This window comes from Nyctibius grandis, chromosome 1, assembly GCF_013368605.1.
Source record: "Nyctibius grandis isolate bNycGra1 chromosome 1, bNycGra1.pri, whole genome shotgun sequence".
Taxonomy (NCBI): Eukaryota; Metazoa; Chordata; class Aves; order Nyctibiiformes; family Nyctibiidae; genus Nyctibius; species Nyctibius grandis.
The window spans coordinates 6,260,327-6,284,753 of record NC_090658.1 but is presented as its reverse complement, the minus strand read 5'-3'; the positions used below and the strand labels follow the sequence as shown (position 1 = coordinate 6,284,753).

The 24,427-nt window shown below is 44.0% G+C and overlaps 1 protein-coding gene across 1 annotated transcript in view; it reads left to right on the top strand.

The window, feature by feature from the left end:
• The first annotated feature begins 1,452 nt into the window (after positions 1 to 1,452).
• JAG1 (jagged canonical Notch ligand 1) overlaps positions 1,453 to 24,427 on the top strand; it is a 36,083-nt gene continuing 13,108 nt past the window's right edge. Inside the window, exons 1-6 of the mRNA XM_068408053.1 lie at positions 1,453 to 1,532; positions 2,460 to 2,765; positions 13,648 to 13,699; positions 19,181 to 19,435; positions 20,394 to 20,454; positions 24,256 to 24,386. Coding sequence (XP_068264154.1) covers positions 1,455 to 1,532; positions 2,460 to 2,765; positions 13,648 to 13,699; positions 19,181 to 19,435; positions 20,394 to 20,454; positions 24,256 to 24,386 — 883 coding nt within the window. The 5' untranslated portion in view covers positions 1,453 to 1,454. The remainder of the gene's footprint in view (positions 1,533 to 2,459; positions 2,766 to 13,647; positions 13,700 to 19,180; positions 19,436 to 20,393; positions 20,455 to 24,255; positions 24,387 to 24,427) is intronic.

Genomic DNA, 24,427 nt, shown 5'->3' with positions numbered 1-24,427 from the left:
CTGAGGGAGCCTCCGGACTCAGCCAGCGCTGTCTCCCTTGGGGCTGTAGCTGAGGGATGCGCCCCGCTTCCAGCTCCTTCCCTCCTGAACCGCGGGAGGTCCATGGCAGCGCGGCCTCGCGTTAAGGAGCCGACTGTCACCTCCGCTTCCCTCAGGAGAGCCGCTGGCCCGGGCAGCGGCCACTACCTCAGAGACCGGGCCGTCCGCCCCTCCTTTCCCCTCAGGGCCCGCAATCCCGCTCCCGGGGAGCGCCGTCACCTCAGCGGCCCCGCCGCGAGCGCGCCCCCCGCCCCGTCACGGCCGCGTTTTCTCAGGTAACGCGGGGCGGGGAGGCGGGCGGCTGCCGCCGGCCGAGGGCAGGGGAAGTTTTACACTGCAAAAAGCGACCCCAAAGGCTTCATTTTTCTTTCGACCAGCCCCGAGGAGGCGAGGGGGGAAAAGGGCCACGGCTCCGGCTCCGCTCCCGGGCAGGGAGGACCCGCACGTCCCCCTCAGCGAGCGGCGGGCGGGAAAAGCCCTCACCCGCGCGCGGCGCTGCCTCAGCCGCGAGCGCCGCCGAGGGCGGGAACGCGCCCGCCCGCCGTTCCCGGGCTGCCTCAGCCAGGCCGCGGCGGAGCTGCTGCTCCAGGTAGCCCGGGAGGCACCTGCGGAGCGGGGCTTCCCCAGGGAGGCGGGGCGGCGCAGCGGGCTGCGACCCTCGGAGCGGCCTGGGGCAGAGGCCCACCACCTCCCTCAGGAGGAGCAGCCGCCGCCCGCAGCTCGCTGCCGCCCGCAGCCGGCTAGCCCTCCTCTCTGCGCTCTCCGCCTCCTCCTCTCCTGCCGGTACCTGCCTTCCCCTACTCCTGCCATTCCCCTCCCTCTCTCCTCCTATCCCCCCCCCTCATGCATATGGATAGGCGCATGCGCGGGCGGGCGGCCTCCCCGCCTGCCGCCGTGGGCTAGATGAAGCCGAGCGGCGGCGGGGCTCCCAGACGGGCGGCCGGCTGCGGGGCGGTGTGTGTGCTGCATGTGCGTGTGTATGTGTGTGCGTGCGTGTGTGTGTGCGTGTGTGTCTCGGGGGGGCGGGGGGGCTCGCCGCGCCTCCACCGCGCGGTGGCCGGCGACCTGAAAGAAATAAAAGGATCGGGATAATAATCGCAATAATAAAAAAAAAAGAAAGAAAGAGAGAAAAGAAAAGGGGAAAGAAAAGAGGGAGGCGAGAGAATAAGGAGAATAAAAGGAGGCTGGGCTGCTTTGCATTGAAGACCGGGGCGCTATTGAAAGCGCTTGAAAAGCGGCGTTGTTCGGCGCGGGTGCGCGCCGCGGCCGGCGCGGTATATTAGAGCGGGGCGGCGGCGGCGGCGGGCAGCAGCGGCGGCGCCTCCTCCTCCCCTCCTGGCCCTCCCCGTCCCGGAGCGAGCGGCGGCGGCCTGCAGGCAGGCGGGCAGGCGGGCGGGCAGCGCGGCGGCGGCGGCATGCGTGCGCCCCGGCGGGCAGCCCCGGCGGCGTGCTCCCTCGTCCTTCTCCTGGCCCTGCTGGGGCTGCGGGCAAAGGTACGTACCGGGGCACCGCGCGTCCTCCCCGGCTGCAGGAGGGGAGGGAGGGAGAGGGGGGAAACTTTAGCGAGCTCCCGGGTCCGCCGCGCTGAGCGGGACGCGGTGATTTTGCGGCTTTTCTGCGGGACGCGGCTCCCGCAGCGATCGCGGTACATGGCTTGGAAAAAACCCCGACCTGCAGCGGCGCACGGGGCGCTTCTGCGAGGCTCCTCCGGCGAGAGGGGAGCTGCTGCTGGTAACTTTTCTGCGGAGATGGCAAACGCAGGAGTCCTCCTTGCAGCACGACTTCACTCCCTGGGAATAAAAAATGCAATTACTGCAAACCGCTTTTTTTTTTCGAAATTACTTTTTTTCCCCCTTTTTTTTTCTTTTCTCTTTTTTTTTTTTAACCCAGGGCTAATTGCAGTACTCCTGGGATGACTAATGAGCAAGGTCTGAGTCTCAGCTGGGCAGCCTTGAGCGCGGAGGCTGTTTTCCCCCCGTCTCAGCTGCACCTCGGAGAAGGCAGAGGGGTTGGGTTTCCAGAGTGCTTTAGCTACATCGTTTTGTTGGGTTTGGCACTCTTGGTTTGGTTTAGTTTTATTTCCTAACGATTTAGAAGCCTTCTTTGCACGCACAGTGTTTTTTTTTGGAGTTGGCACTTAAGGTTCTTTTTTAGCATTAATGGCATTATTTGGTTGGGATGATTTATGAGCCTTTCTCATGGATGTCTGATAGGGAAAAACTTGGAGTGGTGGTTTGGTTTGTTTTTTTAATACTATGCGTGTGCTTCTTGAAAGCACACTTAAAACTACTTTCTCCTGTCTGCAGAGTTGTTGTAGATTGCATTTGGGGGAAAAAAGTGAGGTAACTGTCTGTTTCTTGTTTCTTGTTTTTTTTTTTTTTGGTTTGTTTTCTCCTCCATTTCTTTCTTGGGATTAACAGGTGTCTTTAGCATCGGGACAGTTCGAGTTGGAGATTTTATCCATGCAAAATGTGAATGGTGAACTGCAAAATGGAAATTGCTGTGATGGCACCCGAAACCCAGGAGACAGAAAATGCACCAGAGACGAGTGTGATACCTATTTCAAAGTTTGCCTGAAGGAGTATCAATCGCGGGTCACTGCTGGCGGTCCTTGCAGCTTCGGATCCAAATCCACTCCTGTCATCGGAGGAAATACCTTCAATTTGAAGTACAACCGGAATAATGAAAAGAACCGGATTGTTATCCCTTTCAGCTTCGCCTGGCCGGTGAGTGCGTGGCCTGCTCTGGCTCTGCCTCCGCTGGACGGTGCTGTTTGAGATGGTCATGGGGAGCCGAGCTCTAACTTCTTGTGCAGGGGGAGAGGGACCAGGATTGGGGAGGGAGCAGGCATCTTGGCAAGAGCGTCGGGAATCCACAGCACAGAAATGAGTAAAATGTGGTGGTGTTTTTGTTTTTGTTCCCTGGGGCTCACAATGCACAGCCTGTTAAATTTGAAAGTCAGATGTGCAGCGAGGGGGATCTAAATGGGTCAGGGAAGCAAACCCAGTATCTCTGCACTTTACAGCATGAATAAGTCTCTTGAGACTTAGAAGGTCAGCAGTTCTTTTTTTTTCTTTTTTTTTAAAAATATATTTTTTTTTCCCTACCCAGTGAAGTCTTGGGCTTAAGCCAAAAGAGCAGTGGGTTAGGGGCTGTAGAGGAATCCCGTGTGAAAAGTGTGTGTCATAGCTGGCCTCCTTCCCTGGAGCGTGTTTGGGAAGGCTTCCTGCTTCTCCCAAGGGGAAATCTCACTGCCCTGCTTGGTGTTGATGCTGCTGTTGCTGCCCTTGGTGAATTAGTTGTCAGCTTCCCTAGGAAGCTTGCTATGTTTTGAGGTACTTGCGGACTCTAAAAGCTAAAGACTGAGAAAAGCCCGGCCTTAGCTTTCGGTCCATTTCACCCACTCTTCCCCACAGCACACCTTTTCCTGGCTACTTGCCTCTATGGTCCATAGATTCTGGCTTCCCTCTAGTTGTGTGTAAAACTCGATGGCTCAAGGAGGTGGGGCTCTTTGCCAGGCACTTTCCCAGCATTGTCCACTCTGGCAAATACTGGTCAGCCTTGTAGAGCAGTGAGATGGAGGATGGGTGACCCCTTCATTAGCTGCAGCCTGCTTTGTTGTTGATCAGAACACTTGCTTAGACTTCAGTGCTGCTTGTTTCTTTTTGGGTGCTTGAGAGGTTGGAGCTTTGATATGGTCAGCTCTGCAGGGGAGTCCTCTACTCACTGCACAGCAACTGAGGACCATCTTTCCAAAACGGCCATCGCCCAGGACACAGCTACAGATGCAGGCTTCAGGGCCACAGGGTTTCTGGACATAGAAGTGCCCTGGCCTTGGATGGCAGGAGGTGCATTGTTTTGTGCCCAGCAGTGTTGCATTGCAGGCAAGCAAAAACTGAGGGTGACTGATCTGGGGGGCTCCTGTGCACATGCAACAGTCTGTCTTTTGAGGTGGCTCTCTGGGATGCTATGGTATGAAAGCTGAAAACTCCCATATTTATGCTCCTAAAACTTATATTTAGAGATCACCTAGGAAACAAAACTGTTTTTCCTCCCTCCCCTTCTCCAGAGGCGCTGAGCAGACAATTTCCCACCAACTGCCTTGGGATATGTTGATGCTCAGCAGTTTTGAAAATCCAGTCATCCTAACCTAGATGCCTAAGGTCATTTTTGCGAGGGGAGGAGGGCTCTTACGTGCACGCAGGGGAGGGGTGAATCTTGTTTCCTATCCTCTGTCACTATCACTGCTGGTGAGGTGGAAGCATGTGTAGACTTCCCATTCCCTCCAAAGCTTGGCCCTTCCTAGTCAGATAAGGACTGGTTGCTGGGCGGGCCTGGACTTTTAGGGGGGAAGCCCGCCCCAAAAGCATTCCTTCTCCAGTTGTAGTGGAGACACCCACTTTGTAGTCCTACTGCCAAGGGCTGCAGGCAGCCATGTGTTCTTGAAGTGTCCTGTGCTGCCTCCTACCTGCCTCCTCTGTCAGTTGTGACTTCTGGAGTATTGAGGGCTGGAGAGGCACAAGGGGTGAAATCAAGTCTGCGTTTTTAAGGAGATAATATTACAAAATACAATAGCAGAGTTAACAAAAGTATTCTCTGTTGGAAGTACAAGTCCTTCCTTTCTTTCTTTCCCTTTTCTTTATCTTTTTTTTTTTCCCTAATGTGAAACGAGATAAAACTGTTATCAAATATGCCATCAAAGGGATAAAGGGCTTTGTAAAAATCTGAGGTATTTGAAGCTCTGCCAATGGCTGCAGTGCTTGTATTGCAGATTTTGACTTTTTTTTTCAAAAAAGTCAGGTTCATCAAGGATTTTTTTTTTTTTTTAAAAACTAGCCCCCTACCCTGCTCCCAGTAATTCAAGTGCCTTGAATCTGAAGATATGTGTATGTATAGAAAAATGATGTGAATACTGAACATGTTCCTTCTAACAACCCCTCTCTTCATAGGGTTGGGAAGGCAAATCTGTGCGTAGAGGGTGGGTTTGGGGGGGTGGGGACCCTGGGAGAAGTTTCTTAAGCTTGCCTGCATCTTAGTAAAAGAAATGCTTCTATTGTCCTGCTGAATCTAATTGAGCACTGGAATCCTAGAGCAACAGCAAAACTCTAGCGCAGCCTTTAAAACGTGTAAAACTCTACAACTTCAGACACTCTGGTTCCTAAGACTGGAATTTTTGGTATAAACTCTTGTATATTCCCATGCAGAAATGCACTTTTTGAGATTGTGATGATAGTCTGTTTGCAATTATCAAGCCTGCCTCCCAGCTTTAACTTCCAGAGGACACAGCTTTTATGTTAGCCATTGTGACTTTCAAATGGCATTTGAACAAAAGAATATCTAATGTGGCAAAGCTCTTATTTGTACTAAAATCGTGTACACAAATCACTTTAGGCGTTTTGAAAGCTCTACAGATAAAGTAGTAAACTTAATTAGTCAACTCAAATCTGATGCTGGAATTTCAGAACTTAAAAAAAAAATTCTTTAGATGAGTGAATACTGTTGACATTAGTGAAATCTTAAGACTAGCATTGCATTTACCAACGTGGCTCATCACGAGAGTTGTCTTTGAATACATCCAAGTGAAAATGACAGTAAAGGTAATGGGAGCTAGACTGAAATGTTAATCATCTTGCACTTGAAAATTCATGCCCATCTCTGAATATTTATTGTGTTCTACTGTCTGAGGGAAGCCTTTCTTGGATGTTCCAGCTTGAATCAGTAGCATTAAGAAGTCTTGATGCTTTGACTACTTTAACATTAAAAAAAAAATAGTATATTTCTTCCCATGTCAAGCTTCCCCCTTACGTCGTTTGTGAAAAATAGTTATATTGCATTAGAGGTCTTTATTCATCATGCAGGAGAGGAGGAAAAGAGAATGGTGTGCTTTAAATGTACTGTTAGATTTGGCTTGTAGTTGTAACGTAGATTCGAAGTGTCGGAGTCTTATTAATAACTTAGGCGGTTTGCTCTTGTCAGTTTTGATATGTCTCCCTGTGAGTAATGGGTGTGGAGATGGTGGGCCATAAATTAATTTAAGTGATGGGAGGTTTGAGTAAGTTGCTTGGAAACAGGGCAGCAGACCAGCATAAAGGAACTAGAGTGCATCAGAAGGCTGCCCCTGCAGTAGCTAGCAATTCTTCAGTAAATTGAAACAATAATGATGATGATTTAAAAAAAAAATTGCTCCTTGCATTCATTTTGAGACTAGTGACTTTCTTGACAGGCAAACTTGGCTCATGAAGCCATATAGAAAAGTATGGAACAAAAGAATTTCCATGTTCCACTTGTCAAAGTCTGTCTGAACAAGTTTTGTTTCATGGTAGACACATGCTCTTCTCTGACATAAATCAAATCTCTTGCCTTTCTTAAAGAATCCAAAGTGTGATGTGTGCTGTACCTGAAGGGAGCTGTGCATGAATTAACTAAGCAAAGCTTAGCACTAAACTTTGCTTTTATGTAAAGAAAGATCTTTTGGGGTTTTGGCGAGACTGTGCGTAAGAAGGAGGTCAAACTTGGCAATTCCTTTGGTATGCATAGGTCCAATTTCAAACGGCTTGTTTATCCTGAAATTATGATCCTTGTAATTATTTAATATTGGGGCCAATTGCACCAACACACCAGGAAACTACTGAGGTGGAAAAAAGCCCTCCAGCATCTAAATGACTTTAGCATAAAATACAAATAAAAAGAGTTTTGAACATCTTATTTCAACCTTACTCTAAAAAATAAATAGTCAGCCTTTCCCCTTTTTAATGACAAATCTTACTGCTACTGGTTCCTGAAGATGTAAAATATGTTTTCTGGGTAGGCATTGTTTTTTCTGGCTAGAAAGAGATAATAAAAGAGCTGTAGTGTTTTTAAGCTTTGTGAACTTTTTCCCTCTGTCTTGACACAAGAGGCTTACAAAATACTAATCTGCAGCTGATACTGAAGTAACAGCCTTTTGTATCTGAGAGAAAAATATCACTTCATTCAACTGCTTTTTTTTAAAAAACAACAACAAAATAACAAAAAACTGTAGGTCACAGTCATAAAACTAAAGCTTGTTTTTTGATTTTTGTTTTTCCCTCCCTTCAGTTAACTTTTTGAAAACTTGTAGAAGCAAATGCTAGATATTGTTCAAGCTTTTCTTAAAGAATGCCTGATACATCATCTTGGAGCATGGGCAGATCAGAAGAAATTTTTCTAATAACAAAATGCACGTTAATAAAATCCACACTGTGTCATTTATTGTTGACTAATAATTTAAATCTTCAGCACTCAAAGTGCAATGTTTTGCCTAGGATTACTATCCAAAACAGAGCTGAGAGTATTAAGTGACATCTGAAGCATAATTAGCATCCACAAGGCTGGTGTTTCCCAGGACTGCAGAGAAGTGATGCATCCATTCAGAGGTTGTGGACTTCTTGTGTGTTCTTAAGTTATTTATGTTCCAGTCAGTTCAGAACTTCATCTTCCTGGTAAATCCATTTGACTATATTACCATAATATGTCTAAAAATAAATCCTCATCCTGCCTGCTCCCAGAATTTTTGTTCTTGTTACCATAAAGGCCTGCTCCAGTTTAACTCCAGTGGCAGCTGGATTGGGCCTGGCATTGAAGCTTATTCCTCAGCTTTCTCAGACTACCTACATCCAGCACTGTCAGCTCGTTTATGCAGCTGGAAGTCTGCATGTCTGAAAATGAATTGTGTAAAATTGATGCTTTATGTCTAAAATAGTAGTTAACTCGAGGAAACTTGCCACTTCACTGCGGACTGAAGGCTGGAATAGAAGTAAACTAATTCTGAAGCTAGTGAAGTTGGGCCTTAGCTAATTAAGTGAGATGATGTGCCATACAAGAGGCTTGCACTCATACAGGGCACTTATTCCAGCTTCAGGTCTTAAGTCTGATGCTCTGCAGTACAGGCAAAAACCTTAAGCTACAGTTCTAAAAAGTGTTTCTGTGTAGATAATGCTAACAACTGGATTGATCTTGAGAATTCAAACTAAACTAGACCTTGCATTTCTGCTGATGGAGAGAAGTTTTATATGTTAATTGACACAGCTGTAATAATTTTAGCTGGTAACCCATATGTCTTAACAAGGGGAAAGATGTCAAAGCTAGAAGCTGTTGCGTTCATTTCTTGTTAGTCTGTGGAGTTCATGGTTCTGTGGTCATTGTCGTGCAGCATAAACTACACTCATTATTCCTGTAGTATTTCAGAAGAAACTGTAAAATGTGGGTAGAAGTGGTTAAAGTGGTTTGTAAATAGCCAAACATCCAGAGTCCTTTACCAGCTCAACCCAGTTCTTACGCACTTAGGTAAATAAGTAGAAAGGCTTCTTGTTCAGGCTTGCTCTATGTGAACCTGACTGTTTTGCTTGGCTGGCTACTAGGTATTCTCTCTATTAACCTTGCCACCCTTTTGTAACTGGTGCATTTAATTATCAGTGGGATGCTTTAAACAGGTAGGGGGACTGATAAGAGCAGGTAATCTGCTTGTTGAGGAAGGTTGAAAGCAGCCATTGACATTTTGGCCTACCTGCTAGTCTTTGACAAGTGGGGCTCCGTGAGAAAATAGCTCTGTAACAAGATAAGGTGCTGATTAAAATGCTGTTGTTGTATGAAGCACCCTGGTAGCTGAGATGACTTCAAATCATTAGTTTAAAAGGAAAGAAAAAAGAAGGGGGGGAAGATGCTATACTTTTTTCCTTTTTTTATTTTAAAGGAGGGGAGGAGGGAGGACCCCAAGTCTCCCCCCTCTATCCCAGTGCATTGTTTGGTTAATGCATGCTAGTTTTATGATTGGACTACATTGTAGTCCGGCCACCCAGACAGAGGCATTGACTGCTAATATTAACCAAGAACAATAGTGTGGCCATACTGACTGCAGCGAGGATTACAGAGCATAATGGGGCCTATCCAAAAATAATGCTAATACTGGACAAGCAACAGGAAGCAGCAGTAGACTCAGCATTGCTCGGCTCCCAGACAAACCATGGACTTACTTCACACAATGGCAACTTCAGCACATTATGTATTCACAGGATAGTCATTATTCCAGCAGACTTGCCAGATCAGAGATCAGCCTGGTTTACTGGATGCTTAAGCGTATGCATAGTTTGGATAGCGGTACTTTTGTGTCCTTCATCGTTTGGCAGGAGGGTGGCAGTTGTATCGCAGAGAAGGTCTTGACTTGGGTTACTGGCTTGGCTTGTGCCAAGGCAGAATGGGGGAGAAAATCTCTCCTGGAAGCTGCTAATATAGCTAAATTTGTTTTCACATCTTCTCCTTTATGTGGCAATGAAGTGTTTACCAGCACTAACAGCAATGAAGAAACTACTCAAAATGAAGACTAAAGGAACAGTGTGCTCTGTTTTCATGTGGGCATATTCTGATGAGGCTCTTGGCTGGGCTGCCTGTTTGAGGTTCAGCCTAGCTCTTGGCCGTGGACTCCAAGGCGTGAGATCGTTACAGCTTAGAGACTCCGTTTATATACGCAGGGTTGAGAGAGTAACAGCTTTAGAGTGTGTTGCCTTAACCTTATGTAGGCTGGCCCAAAGAAGAGCTTCCTGATGATGCTGCATCCAACAAAGGGTTAAGAGGGTTAGGTTGCTTCCTTTTTTCTCCCACATACGTCCATACCTCCTCTGGATGAGGAACCAGTTGTCTTCAAATCCTTTGAAGGAATATTCCAAAGTTGACTGGCTGACTACGGCATGACGTTGTGATGCATCTGTGTAGCATCATCGTGACTTGTCGTGGCAAAAAGGGTACCTGAGTGAGAGTCTTGCTGACGTTTAGAGGAAGTGGTTTTGCGACGAGCCTTAACTCTGCTCAGAGATGCCCTCCTCCCTGGCCCTTGGGCACTTTGAAATATGCCTCAGTTTCCCTCTTCCCTATCTCACCCCGTTCCAGCTGAAGGGAGGAGGGATTGCCGGGCCTCTTGGCAATTTGCTCTGACCTGCTGTGACAGCGTGCCAGTCTCCTAGTCTTCTTCCCTAGGACGCAGGCAGGGTGCAAGCACCCTTCTCAAACTGGTCTCGACAGCTGTGCGTGGCTGGCAAAGCGTGAGGAGAACATTGCTGGGCTTAACTTGCTCTCCTTGTTTGGCAGAGGAGGAGCAGGCGCAGCATTCAGAATGCAAACTTCCCACTGCATTTGTCTAGTCATGGTTTCTTTCACATGCTCAGCAAAGCTCTTGCATGGTTTAACCACAAGGATGGGAGGGAAAGAAGTTTGACTAGTTGCAGCCTCTTTCAAAAAGGAGGCAGTCCCTTCACTAATGAGCCTGATGTTTTAATCTTGCTCTATCCCACTGACTTGCAGAATGCCTTTAGAAGCCGAAGTACAAAAACACCTCTTTTGGGTGGATGTCTGGATGAAGGGAGGGAAGGAGGTAATCAAGCCAAGAGCTTTAAACGCCTTCTGCTTACCTGGAGCTGCTCGTATTTCATTTAAATAACCAGAAAAGAAGTTGCATTGCCCTTTCAGACCCTTAAAAGGGACAGTTTCTGATGGATTTCAGGGTCTTCACAGTCTTTCTTGAGTCATGTTATCAATGGATCAAGACTGAATTGTGGTGTCTTGTCATTGAGGAAAATAGCTCTGGCACATTGATGCTTTCTTTGGGTTTTTTCTGAGTGTGAACTTAACCGTGTCCATCCTCTCATAGCTTAACTCATGGGAGTTTTGCTTCAATTCGACCATGCTGCCTTTCAGTCCTTTGGACTGATCAGACTGTGGATGTTCTGCAAAGTGTGCAGACTTGCTGTTCCTTTCAAGGTGCTTTTCCTCTCAAGCCAGAATCCCTGCCTTCTGGTCAAGCTCAGGTTTACAGTGGCTAATTGGGTGTGACTCTGGAAAGTTCACTGCTCCCTTGTTGCCTAGGACATTGCTTTGATGGAGTAAGGTGCATGATGTGGAATTCTTGTGTCTGGATATATATATTTATTCAAAGATGGGCAGAGGTCATCTATGGGCATGGGAAAACTTAAACCTCCACGCTGTAAGTAGTCATTCCTGAGATATCTGAATTGTTGATCTATAGAGTGGGGATGATATGCACTTTTAAAAAAATCTCACCAGTGCAGTCTTTGCACAGAACTGCTTTTTTGAGGGCGGGGGGAACTGGCTAGAGGTATGAGATAGTTGGATTGTTGAGGGGGGCTTGCTGCTGCCATTGTGGGGCTGTGGGTGTCTGCGTGTCTTTTGTTCAGAAGTGTCCCATCTTGAACACAAAGTCTTGTCCTTTCTTTGCACCGTGCTGAGAGGGACAGAGCCAAGAGATTAAACTGCCATTCTTTGTATCAACCCTTTTCAGGACAGGGATTCTTCATTTAAAATATTCAGATGAGGTGAGAGGGGGCACATAGAAACAAGGGAATTGCTAGGGTGGATCTATTCCCCCCGCGTTTTGTTTCCATCCAGTTAAGCAGAAGCGTCTCCTCTTTTTAAACAAACTCCTGTGTGGTGTTGGAAAGTGGTCACACAAGTATCTAGCAACAGTAGCACTTAGAGCTAGGATTCAGCCTTTCCTTTCCTTAGGGGCTAGGTGTGTTGGTAAACAGTCCTGAGAACCAACCGGGAACTGTTGCTATGAGTTTAGACAAAATATCTTCCAAAACAATTATGCAAGGCCGAAAGGAAAACATCCTTAACTTTATTGGAAGTAGTGCTAGTCGCCATAATTCATTCTCTGTATCATATTTTTTTCAAGCTTGTAGTAACATGTTGTGCTTGTGCTTCTCCATGTTGGTAATTAAACCAGTGAGGAAGCACCCCAGATAGTGCAATCTATATCTGAAATATGGCTCAGGAGCTTTATTCTGATTTTGTTTGGGTGTGTGTTTTTTTTTTTACCCCTGACTTGTGTAAGGACTTCTTAAATCTGCTTTAAACAGTGTTAAATGATCATGTTGTGTTTTATTTTATTTTCAGAGTTTCTTTCAAGTTGACAGACTTGGTCTAGAATAGTAATAAATAGCAGTCACTTTCATGAAATATTAACCAAAAATGGTTTGGGCCAATGGAGCCTCTGCGAGGCTGGGCGCATGTCTCAGCTTGCCCAGCTTTGCTTACTTTTTGAAGCATTTTCCCACAGTTATCAGTGAACGAAATGGAATCCTACTCTGCTTTGAATATGAAACATATTTAGGCTATATTCCAAGCCGGTGTCCATCACAAACTAGGTTTTCATTCAGAGGCTGCATGCTGTGTCCAGTCGTGAGAAAGCAGTCTCCTTCAACTCTTTTTTCTTTTTTTTTTTCTTCCTCCTTTTTTTCTCCTCTCCTCTTAAGGAATTTGAGGTCTGCCTTACACTTACACCTTGTAGCAGCTTACTCTTAGAACTGTATTTTGCTTTCTGTTACAGAAAAGGTGCTAAGTGCTGCAGACTGTGACGGAGCGCAGATATAATTAAGAAGAAATAAACCTTATGATACACAGCTTCTATGGCAAAGCATCAAAACTTTTCATGGAGAGTTTTTATTTGTTCTATTATTGTTCTGCTCACCAGAAAGATGTTACATTCATTACCTCATTTATAGTTATTACTATACTTTTTACTTTTCAAGTCACGTTCTTATTTTTCCTCAGCTTTTTTGTTTTTTGGAGGGGGGGTGTTTTGTTTTGAATCATTCTGTAAATTTGGATATGGCTAAATGTCAATTTTGAAAGATACAGCCTGGATAATAATATCTCAGAGTAGAGCTGGGGGAGGAGAAGATGGTTTAATGGCTCTTGTTCTCAAGTTAGGATTGAAGATAAAGGTGGCTTAGATGTAATAGCTGGCATCTTTCCAACTCGTGGAGTCACTTCAGTTAGTTTATGCTTATGATTATTATTACTGGAGTGCTAGAGAGCTCATTGGCAGATTAGTGCATCTGTAAATGTGACATGGGGTGGATGGCGCGTCTTCCCTTTCCCTGCTCTTCCAAATAGTCTGACCTTAGCCTTTGTTTTACAATGCTTCTCTCTCACCCCACCCCCTTCCCACAGCCATCGGTTCTTCCCTCGGTTACCTGATACTTGTGGGAGCTGCGATGGCCCTCGTGCAGACAAAGCTTTCAAAGGGGGTGCTGAAAAGCAGAGTCCCTAGAGATCGCGCTGTCAAGGCAGAGCACAGTAATCTTAGCAACACTTCTGGCTTTCAGGATGGTTGGGGGAAGGGATGTCAAGGCTACTTTTCTGTAACTAAAATTCTTTTGAAGCAGTTTTTGAGTGTGGGGGTTTGGTTGTGGTTTTTTGGTTCTTTTGATGCTGCTGTGCTAGCCTGGTGTTTTCTGTCTTCCGTGCGCAATCCTTCCACGCGTGCTTTATTGTGGCTATAGCAGAGTGTCAGAGGCTGTACTTCCTGGTTAAGTACATAAGATGCATTAGTGATGACAAAGATGAGCTATCCAAGGTGAAAGGTCTTCTAAGTCAGACTGGGTAAGGTAGCTTATGGGGTTTCAAGAAGATCATGTTTGTCTCAAGTACAATCTATTACCTATTTATGTTTTAAAATATTCCATTTTAGGGCAGAGACCAGGATTTTTCTTTTTAATTAAAATTGTGTGTGGGTGGTTTTTTTTCTCCTTACAGTCATGTATAGCTTTGAAACTAATTCTTATTTCTCTTTTGCAGAGATCCTACACATTGCTTGTTGAGGCATGGGATTACAATGATAACTCTACTAGTAAGTATTCATTCTGCTGATTTACTTAGTTCAGACACCTTGATTTCCTGTCCATTGAAAGCCCTTTGGTAGTCTAACCAGCTTACTGTGAAGTAGAGCATGAGGAAAGGAAAAAGCTCTCCCCCAGACAATTTGGAGCAGCTACTCCAAGCTGTGCAGCAGCCTGTCTCCCTCACGTTGCCTGTAGAGGGTGAGTAACTTGCTCACCTAGGCACCAATGGTTTGATGCCTAAAAATAGATGCTGTTAATTCCCTCTTTCTCCTTGGGGAGTACAAAAGCCAAGGGGTTTCTTCAGGTTTTTTTGTTTGGATTTTTTTTTTAATTACGATTAGTATTCAGAAGCCTAAGTCTTGTTGACTTGGGACCTCTCTATAAACTATGTCTTCTCAAAACAGAACATGCTGCTTTAAAAAAAAATCTTCGTAAGACTTGGTATAGATATCCATCTAATGACTGTAGATGAGAAAGAGGAGTGACTACCAGCTCTTCCTTGGGAGTTGGATGTCTAGGGATTTATATTCAGGGACTGAAAAATATTTACCAGACACCAGTAGAGCTGGCTGGAAATCAAGGGTGGGAATCTTTCACCTGGAATGTTTTTGGTTAGTTTCAGAAATTTTCTGCTGAGATTTTCCTGTTGGCTAGAGGAAGCTGTATAGAATCTCTTGGCATATGAGCTGTTCTGCTTATTGCCTACTGTTACTGAAGTAGGTGGGCAAAATTAGCTCTGTTTTCAATCTAAGGCTTTAATAGTGTGTGGTAAAAGCCACAGGAGAAGGTATGAATCTGAACTCATAAACCTTTTGTTGATACAACAAGCCTTTTCCTTCAACAAGGAAGCAGCAGCACCGTGGCCCATCTTACACAAATCTTATAACAGCTTCTTGAAGTCCGCTTTGGAATGCCAGGTGACAGCTGCACAGTAATGAAATGGACTTCATGCTTCACAAAAGAAAGGCCGTGTAGAAATGTGCACAGTGCTGTGGTTTTATGTTTTAATTGGTGAAGAGTACACTGCTTGGGAATGGCCTTTCAGTCTTGGAACCTTTCCCCACAGATCTGCTCTTTTATTTTTTTTTTTTTTTTAATATACATGAGATGTCCTATTAGTTCTTAGTTCTAGAAAAGAAGTTGTCCATTGCAAATGACTCATGTGACCTGTCAGTGATAGTCATGGTTTGCTTTACAACCAGCCACATCCAACACTCTTGCAGTGCCTGTGATTTCAAGCCCTACCACAGCACAGCCATGGAGCAGTGCCTGGGAAACTTCTTGTCTCTTGACTATGGAGTGGTTTATGGAGGAGCAGCAAATAGGTTGCTACAGCAGCAGAGTTGTATTAAAAATGGAAGATGCCAGAATTAAAAATGAAGGTCTTGTTTACAGTAGGATCTGAGAGTTTTTTCAGACTGGGTCTCTGCCACTTTTACTATTATTAGAGCTCATCTTTTTTCATGAAGCAACTGCATTTCCAAAGCTACACAATGAACCCTTTCTTTGCTTTCATGTTCTGGAAATACAATTGTCTTCAGACAAAATTGCCTAATTTCTCAGCAGTGCATTCGACCAAGCGCAGACATGTTCTTACATATGTTCCTGATTTGCATTCCTGCACTAGCTTTGCTGTCACATATCCATCTGTAGGTCACTTCAGTCACTGTACCGCGCAGAGCTTTTCCTTTGTACGGTGTCACTTTACTCACAGTCAGCTTTCCCATAGCTGAAGAAATGTCTTAAAGAAGTAGTTAAGGAAATCATTAGAACTAAACAATTGTCATCATATGAAGTGATGAGTATCTTTTTCATGTCCAGGATTTTCTTTTACCCTAATTACTACTGAATTATAAGGACTCTGTGAGAGCTCTCTCTCTCAAAAAAAAAAAAGTGGGTTTAGTAGGCTTAGTGTAACTTTCCAATAGCTCTAGCATTTGCTGATCAATGCAGTGGTTAGGAGATCCTAGAGTGGATGCTTCCTTCCCCCCTCTACATTCCACTCCTCCTACGTTCCCTTTACCACATACTCTCTCTTGTCTCACTTCCAAGAGTGGCTTGCAGTTAAATTCTGGCCCTGTTGAAGTTGATGAGAATCGTGCTTTGTTGGAGCCAAGATTCAACTTAAATGGCTTCCTTACTCTGGTTCTTGTCTAGATGCCATCTTGCTACTGTCGCTTCATACATAAAGCTAATGGGGCTGACACTGCATCTCGAACGATGTCAAAGAGCTATTGTAAATTACTGGTATCAGTTGCATGTGAATTCCAGTCGGGCATAAGAGACTTCAGCACAATGTAAACCAAGCCATAGCTGGAAGTTGTCAGAAACAAAGACTTTCAAAAATAACTGTGGTGTCCTTGGCCACCCAAACTGCTTAGAGGAGTCTGGGCTTTTTTTTGTTGTTGTTTGCTTCCTGATGACGGGTAGTTCCAATTTCCAGAAATTGGACCACTGAAAAGCAAAGGTGGGCAGTCAAAGCAGCAAGTTTCCCTGTGCCTAAAACCTCGGATACCGTTGCCCACCAAATAAAAAGGCAGATAAATAGCTTTGAAGTGTAGCCACAAAAAGTGAATGAAACCAACAGACTCTCTGATAGCAAAGTGCAGAGCGGAGGCTAAAGATGTCCAGAAAGCCTCTCTCTTCCACTTCATCAATTTCTAATTGGCTAATGTTTCCTCTAACCTTTCCATCAAAGCATGGGATTCTGAGTCAGATGATGTCAGGGGAGTCAGGAAGATCGCTTTCTCTCAAGCCTGGCTGACTGTGTTTATTTACTTAACCAGTCTGCTGCTTTGGGATTGCTTACTATAAAACTTAAAACATTGTTGGTGCGGGCTAAGAATGGAAGAGCTGTTGCAATGCCTTCCCTGAAGTCTGGGGCAGCACGCTTGTGTAAGTGCGTACTGACAGATGGGAATAGGGAAGGGTGGAGAAATTTTTGTACAAGAAGGGACACGCCAATACTTCATTGTGAAAACTGTGGGTGATGGCTAATGGAAAAGGATCTTAAATCTGTGAGACCTTACTTGAATTGAAATGTATGGTGGGAGCTTTATAACGTGTATCAAAGGAAAGGCATTTTAGCCATGATCCAAAGTGAAATTGCAGCTGGTTTTCATCTGGGCCTTAAAAAAAAAAAATAAAGTCCAGTGGACTAATAAGGATGTTTCTGTTTGAGTTCAGCCTGTGGTTAAGGGCTCACAAGAGCCGGTGGCTGGAGCGAGATGTCGCAGACATACAGCAAGGACATGCTTCCTAATGAGCTGGCAGATAGGGGAAGAATGATAGAGCAGAGGCAAGAGGAAAGATCTCTTTTTCCAAGGAGATTGATTTTCTGGTGCCAAGGACTGAAATAGCTGTCGGTGGTATGTTCCCAACGGGGAACAGGAAAAGACTGGAAAAGCAAGAGTGTGTGTGTGGAGGGGGGGTGGTTTGCAAAACTAAATTGAGTGTCATTCCCCTTTTCTTCTGCCACTTAGAGGAGAAAAGGATAGAGTTGTTTTACGCACAAGAAACAGGATGTCTTTATGCACAGACTCTGTATTTGGGGAAACGCATTTGCTTTCCAACTGTGCTGTAGATCGGGGTGTAATCTTGGCAAGCGCAGCAAAGCCATCCCCAGCACGCATGAGTGGAACTATAATCGCTTGACTAGCCCCATTCAAGACGAATAGATATGCATCTGCTTAAGTACCTCTTAGAATCAGTCAGTAATCTTGTTGATGAGATCTAAGAGCCTTACACCTGCACAGTGCAGGACACGATATTGCTCTGGATATACCAGTATGGAAAAGTCCTTAGGCATCTCCATTACTTGTGAATGGGATTTAAATTAATAAAGGCCTGCGTGCGTTTGAAAGTCTTACACATAGATGTGGGGTTGGGGGCTTAGTGCCAATGAATAATAAAAACTGATTTAAATGGAAAATGTTATAGAACCAGAAATACCAGAAGGTGAATACGAAGTTGTTGCCCTTAATTTCACACTGTAAACACTTAATGAATGCTGTAGTCTCGAGCCAAGAATACCCCCCAAAATGGGTAAATGCTTACAACGTGTGTGTATTGACACTCTTCTGTGGTTGTGCAGCAAGTGCTTTGACTTAACTTTATTCAAAACTCTAGTCAAGCAGGCAGGACCTAGTGGTGAATTGATAATGGGTATCTGAGGCTTGAGAAGCCTGTTTGGAAGTTCTTTTTGAAAGCTACAAATCAAAGGTCCTTAGCAATACATTTAAAAGTATTTCTAGATGAAAAACTGCCCGTGTTTCATCTTCAGCTTGATGCAGCTACTTCATTAGTCTTCAACTGCCTTATGTAAAATCTCCAACTTCTTTTGTAATTGTTGGAAGAACAAGCTGAACTTAAGTACGTTTTAATTCTTGACACTCGAATGTGTCAGTACTTCACACGCTGCTTTCTAACACATCGTTGGCAAACTGCCCTTCTACCTAAAGTTCTGCTGTCGCTGGATTGTGCTCCCATATACAGAACAGTCCAGCCTGGTCCTTATTTTTGTTTTTGTGCTATGTCTGCAAGGATATTTTGGCTGTTTGATGATAAATTTTCACTGGGCAGTCAAGTGCTTGCTAGCAGCAGGTCGTAAGGCGGTGTCAGATCATTTAAGTCACAAGACCTGAACTACAAAGTGAAATATCACAGATATATACAATGTTCCAAGCTAATGTGAAATATTATTATTTCAAGCCATAATTTAGACAGTTGTAGGGCTCTAAAAGCCAGAAGACTTTTGCTGGAACTAAATGTCAAGTACAAAGTCTAAGCTTTGAAATGCTCTATAGAGAGAAGGGGGAATCTATAGCACATATGTGCAGTAATTTGAGTTCTCTGCTTGGAGCTCTGGTAGTCTTGAATTTTTAGTATCAGCTAACATCTGAAGAGAGAACTTCCACATAATTTCTCAGGCAAAACCTAGTGAGATCACTGATGTAGACTGAATGCCAGAGTTGGTAGTTTTCAATTTAGTGTTTACACCAGAGTTCCAGAAAGCTGCAAACCTTTTGTCGTGCTTACGTTGGGTTTGTAGACATTGCTTTATTAGGTTATTGTCCTACGATGTTTTTGTAAATATTCCAGTTAAAAACAAAACTAGTACCATTAATGGAGAAGCAGGGAAAACCACATTATGTACCAGTTCATTGCAGTTAGAAGTAAAACCACCTGAATTTTCTGTGATCACAAACTGTATGATTCTTACGGGATGTCCTTACGCTGCAAAAGGGATAAGTGATTGGCAGTAACCTAACAGTGCCTTTTGATTTCAAGCTTTGTTCAGTTTGATAATGCTGCATGTGTGTTTCAGTTAATGGTTTGTAGCTCCAGGGCAGCCTTATCTTGCTCTCTAAAACAGAAAATTAATAAAACCCACTGGCTGCCTCAGAGATTCTTGTCTGCGAAGCTAGAGAGCTGTGATGTGGGAGGTAGTGATACGAAGTTTTAACTCTGACATCTCTGCTGACTTCTAGATCCCGATCGCATTATTGAGAAGGCATCCCACTCTGGCATGATCAATCCAAGCCGTCAGTGGCAGACTTTGAAACACAATGCTGGAGTTGCCCACTTTGAGTATCAAATCCGTGTGACTTGTGCAGAACATTACTATGGCTTTGGCTGCAACAAGTTTTGTCGACCAAGAGATGACTTCTTCACTCACCATACCTGTGACCAGAATGGCAACAAAACCTGCTTGGAAGGCTGGATGGGACCAGAATGCAACAAAGGTTTGTGATGAATGCTCGAACCCCAAATGATCAGCGGGCTTGGATAGGATTTGAGTACTTTGTATCCAGCTTGCAACACAGTGATCAGTTTGTGCAGACAACAGGCGTAAGGACTGATGGGGACAATGAGTAGCTCTACACAGAGAACTGGGGGCAGGAGAAGACTAGTTTCTGCCTTGTTTTAAAATCTTGGAGAGGTCTGACAAGTACTGGGCACTTGGCAGATGTGTTTTTTCTCTGATTATCCACATCTTTGCCCTTGGGAAGAAAACCCAGCCCATTGACTTCAAAAAGGATTTCCCCTTTGGTGCAGAACTTCAAGACAAGCAGGAAGGAGAGACTTGTTTTAGAGCTGACCTGGCAAGTGTAAAGCTTTGGTGTTTGAAAAGTCCCTGGCCTTTTGTTCTACCTGAGATGATGTTTAACATGTTTATTAGGGAATGGCAACTTCCTAGGTAATTTCAGAAGGAGAAAGCAGGACTCTGAATAGAAATCGGCGTGTCTTGCTGACTAGGTTTACCTGCACTTTGAATAGATGCTCATCTTAATATCCTGTCTGTTCAGAGATGTGGCTCAAAAGTAAATCCGGAGTCGTTAAAAGTTGCTTTGAATCAGATGTAAAGCCAGGGAGAGTGGGCTGGTTCACCTGCAAAAGACAGAGCAAGGACTGTAGACTTGAAGTGACTTGCAGCTCTCTAAGGCGAGACGGTTTCTCTTGCATAGAAACAACTCTTTGAACAGCGTTAGGTGCGATTCCTCTGCAAAGCTAGCTGATAGATTTCCTATCACAGGGAGCCACCTACCTTGGGTTTCCTTCCAGTAGACTTGATACAAGAGACTTGTTAAAACCTTGGATTTGGTAGGATTACAGTGCTGGTTAGAGATTAAAACATTCCCACGAGTGTGAAGATGCAGGCAGCAGGCAGCATGCTGATACTCTTCTTTTTTGTTTTAACAGCTATTTGTCGTCAGGGATGTAGCCCCAAGCATGGTTCTTGCACAATCCCAGGAGAGTGCAGGTAAACGCTCCCTCTCCTTCCTTGTCTGTCCCCCTGTCCCCCAATAATTAAACGAGTGATGCTAAACACAATAGGATTGGGGAGGGAGGGTGGTTTTGGAGTCATGTTTTTGACCAAGGCACATTATTCATGCTGACTTGCCCAGAATAAGGGGGAAGCAGGATTTTAATGCACTGATAATTTTAAGAAGCTTTTGGTTTGTGAAATGGTGGCACTGGGGGGGGAGTGGGGCATGGGATAAATCGTGTGAATGCTGCCTAATGAGCACTAACTAATTGTTTCTGCATAAATAGTGCAAATGTTTTGTGGGTATGGTTTTTTCCAACAGCCTGATTAATAGGCTTTTTCATCTACAAGCTTGAAGTACAGCCTGGCTTTTCTCTCCTCTTCTCCCTTTTCCTCCCTCCCACCCCCTGGTTTCTTCCATCAGTAGGCAAAAGTCAAGCATTCTTTAGAATGGGATTAGTTAAGTCTCTCGGTTCCTTTACCATTGTGAGCCAGGCTCCCAGTGCTGAGAGGTTAATAGCTGGGATGAAATCTTGTCAGTAGGCTCTGATGAATGCAGAATTTTGCTCCTGTGCTTTGAAGTCTGTTCTGTCCTGGCAAGGAGACAATGAAAAGCTGAGTTTATCCATAACTCAGCAATTAAATATTTGGAATGCTTCAAAATATACAGCATATATTTACAGCACAGGGAGATTTTTCTCCCTTGCTCATAGAGGGTTAATGGATATTAAATGTGGACATTCTTTATCAACAAACTGGTTTGAAGTTGCTTCATGTAACCTGTTATCATATCTGTTTACATGCGATAGGGAACTGAGGGCTTCTGAGGTTACAAAACGTTGATATTGATCCTGTGTAGGAAGGGTTAAAAGTGAAGCTTGGGTATTCGTGAAGAAAACTCAGAAGTCTGAAGGAACAGAAAGTAATTTTTCTGCCTAACAAACATATTGGTGGATTCTCTGTTGCTGGAAATTTTTGCATGAAGTGGATTGCTTTTCTTTCTAGATAAGCTGTAGTTCAAACAAGAATGAAATCTGGGGTGTCTGACAGACTAGATTATATGAGAAGTCAGCCTAAATAGTCACAGTGGTTCATTCTTTCTCTCTGTCCCTGTAATCTGTGCTTCAAAAACGAAACAAAAAAATCATCAAGGAACCTTCTGAAAGGAAGGTAGGAAGTAACTTCTCGTCCTCTGCAAGAGACGTGGCAAAGTGAAAGTCAAGCGGCAGGATGGACCGCTGTAGCTTATGTTCAGTGATTTTAGTGTTTAGCAATGCTGATATAAACTGATTAACCCCCAGAACACCAAATCTAAATCTTTTTTTAATTAAAAGAAGAAAAAAGCCGAGCAAGTAGTAGGAAGTATTGGGGGGCCAGATGGCGAGAGGACTGTATCAGTCAAGGCTACCAGTGATTTGTGCATCTGTCATCAGAATAAACATGCCTTGTAGGGGTTGCTGTCTCCTAGTCAGAACAACAGGCTTTGTTTCCAGATTTTTTTTCTTTCCTTTCTCTTTCTAAGTCTCTTACCTCCCACTCACTGCCCAGACATGCACTAGTGCTCTTATTTACTTAAGGTGCAACTTTCCCACACTTGATTTGCATAGTCTTGAAACAATGCTGTCCTTCTGGTGCTTTCAGATAACTTCTGCTTGCCAAGTTAGACCAATATCTTTAAAGTGAGCACAGAAACAAGATTTTATTTTCTTTTAAGTTTTGATGAGTCATATAGCCTGTATGTTACAAATGCAACAGGGTTTAAAAATAACATCCCAAGCAGAAACTGCTCTGGGTTCTGGTACAATAGACAACTTGCAAACATTCTTAAAATATCCTTTTCCCTTTTGGTGCGAGTCACTCTAATGCAGGCCAGCCAACAAAACCATATTTCCTCATGAATCACTATACAAGGAAAGTTAACTTTAAATTTCTCATGAGAAACTGCTGCATGCATATTATTAAACAAGAATTATTACCACGAATCTTGTTCTGGAATTGATATCTAACTTTATTTTTAAATGCCCAGAGCCTCTATCCAATTTTGTTTGTTACACTTTGAAGCTGATGTTTGAAGAAAGTTGTATTTTTGGCTCTAAAGCTCATGGCTTTTTTCTGTGTTTGTTTTGGTTTTGGTTTTTTTAATGCCTTGTTTCTCGTTACACTTGCTTTAAAGAAAACAAAAAAACCCACCCCTTTGATTTGGCAGAAAGGAGTAAAAATCTCAGTTTGGATACCTGTTTTTGCAGGTGAGGTCCCTTAGTGTTGCTTGTGTGCAAGCTCACAGGCAAGTTGCTTTGAATGCAATACAAATTAAAAGGGTACCTTGCTAAATTTTGATCTTTGTGCATTCTCATTATATTCCCTATACAGAGGGATCTTCCAAGAGCTACTTGAGAGAGGTTGTTTTGCCTGATCTGGTTTTCTTTCATGTTCTTTGCACACAGACACATAAGTTGGACTGGCTTTATTTTTTTAAAAAACATACAAACTAATAAGATTTTCCCATTGAATAGGCTGCTATTGAAATAGCTATTAAAAAAAAAAAGTTAATTAGGATGCAGTTTGTCACCTGAGATTTTTATAAGGGAAGTTGGGCTTACCACTAGCTGTGTGTGATTACCCATCAGCTAGATCCTTCTAGCTTTTTTCCCATGAGAAGAAATTGCCAGTAGAAGAATGGTGGGGGGTTTTATAAATAGAAAGCTTAGCTGACTTCTGTACAGATGAGGTTTGTTTTCATAATTTAGTGACAGCTTAGTGCATAATTGCTGCTGATCAATTACTCTCAGGACCTGTTAATACAGTACCTCAACAAACCCTTGCTTTTCATTTTCAGCTTGTTTTCCTTGTTTCTATCTATAGAACCACTTTAATTTGAAGACCCTTGGTCTGCCTTGCCAGTAGGAACTAAGTGAAAGCCCAAATGAGCTTTCCCTTAAGGGGGCGTTACTTTAAAAGAACATCTTCCTTTTAAGTACAGAATTCAGGTAGCTCATTGATAGTGGCAATGAATAATATAAATAATAATAATAAATTCTTCTGCAGACATGAAAGTTTCTCAGAATTGGATATGTTTTAGTTATTCCCTGAAAAGAGGTTAGCATAAATCAAACTCTGAAATACACTGGCAGCTGATCTTCCCTGAACACACGTAAAATCCTGGCGTGTGCTGTTTTCTTTGATCTCTTACTATGGCCCAGTCTGTGCTTTCTGTGTACATCATCTAGTTGAGAATAAGATTAACCTCCGATAGAGCAGAGAACTTCTAATGCTTCGCTGCTGCCTCGCCGAGGGCTCTGAGTTAGTATTTATGGTTTTGTTTGTCTTCCTGCAAACCCAGCGTGGCTGAAATGCCTGGAACCTTGTACTCACGAGCATCTCTGGATAACTATTGTTTCACTGACTTTTTGTTCCCCCCTCAATTTATAAAGCGCCCTGTCAAAGTCCAGAGATTGATTTGTAGTGCACACCCACCCTCTCTGCCACATTTGTATGAGGCTCCAGAAGAGTATTATTGTGCTGAATGGCCTCATGCTGGTTTTCTCAGAACAGTTATTCTTTTGTCAGGAGGTTGGCTACAGAGACCTTGGCAAAACTACCAAAATGTTTGTTTACAAGAAACCATCAAACAAACCTTGAATAGCTTCTCCCCTCCCCTCATCCTGCCCTTCTCCCCCACTTCCCCAGCCTTTCTCCAAGCTTTGGAGTTCCACACTCACATCTGCACAGAGCAATTCTAACCTGTTTTTGGTTTGTTTCCCTGTTCTGATTTTTTTTTTTCTCTTTTAAACAAAGGTGTCAGTACGGATGGCAAGGCCAGTACTGTGATAAGTGCATTCCACACCCAGGATGTGTCCATGGCACTTGCATTGAACCATGGCAATGCCTCTGTGAAACCAACTGGGGTGGTCAGCTCTGTGACAAAGGTATGCTAATCTTACGGAGAGCCAAGTGGTAACACTTGAAT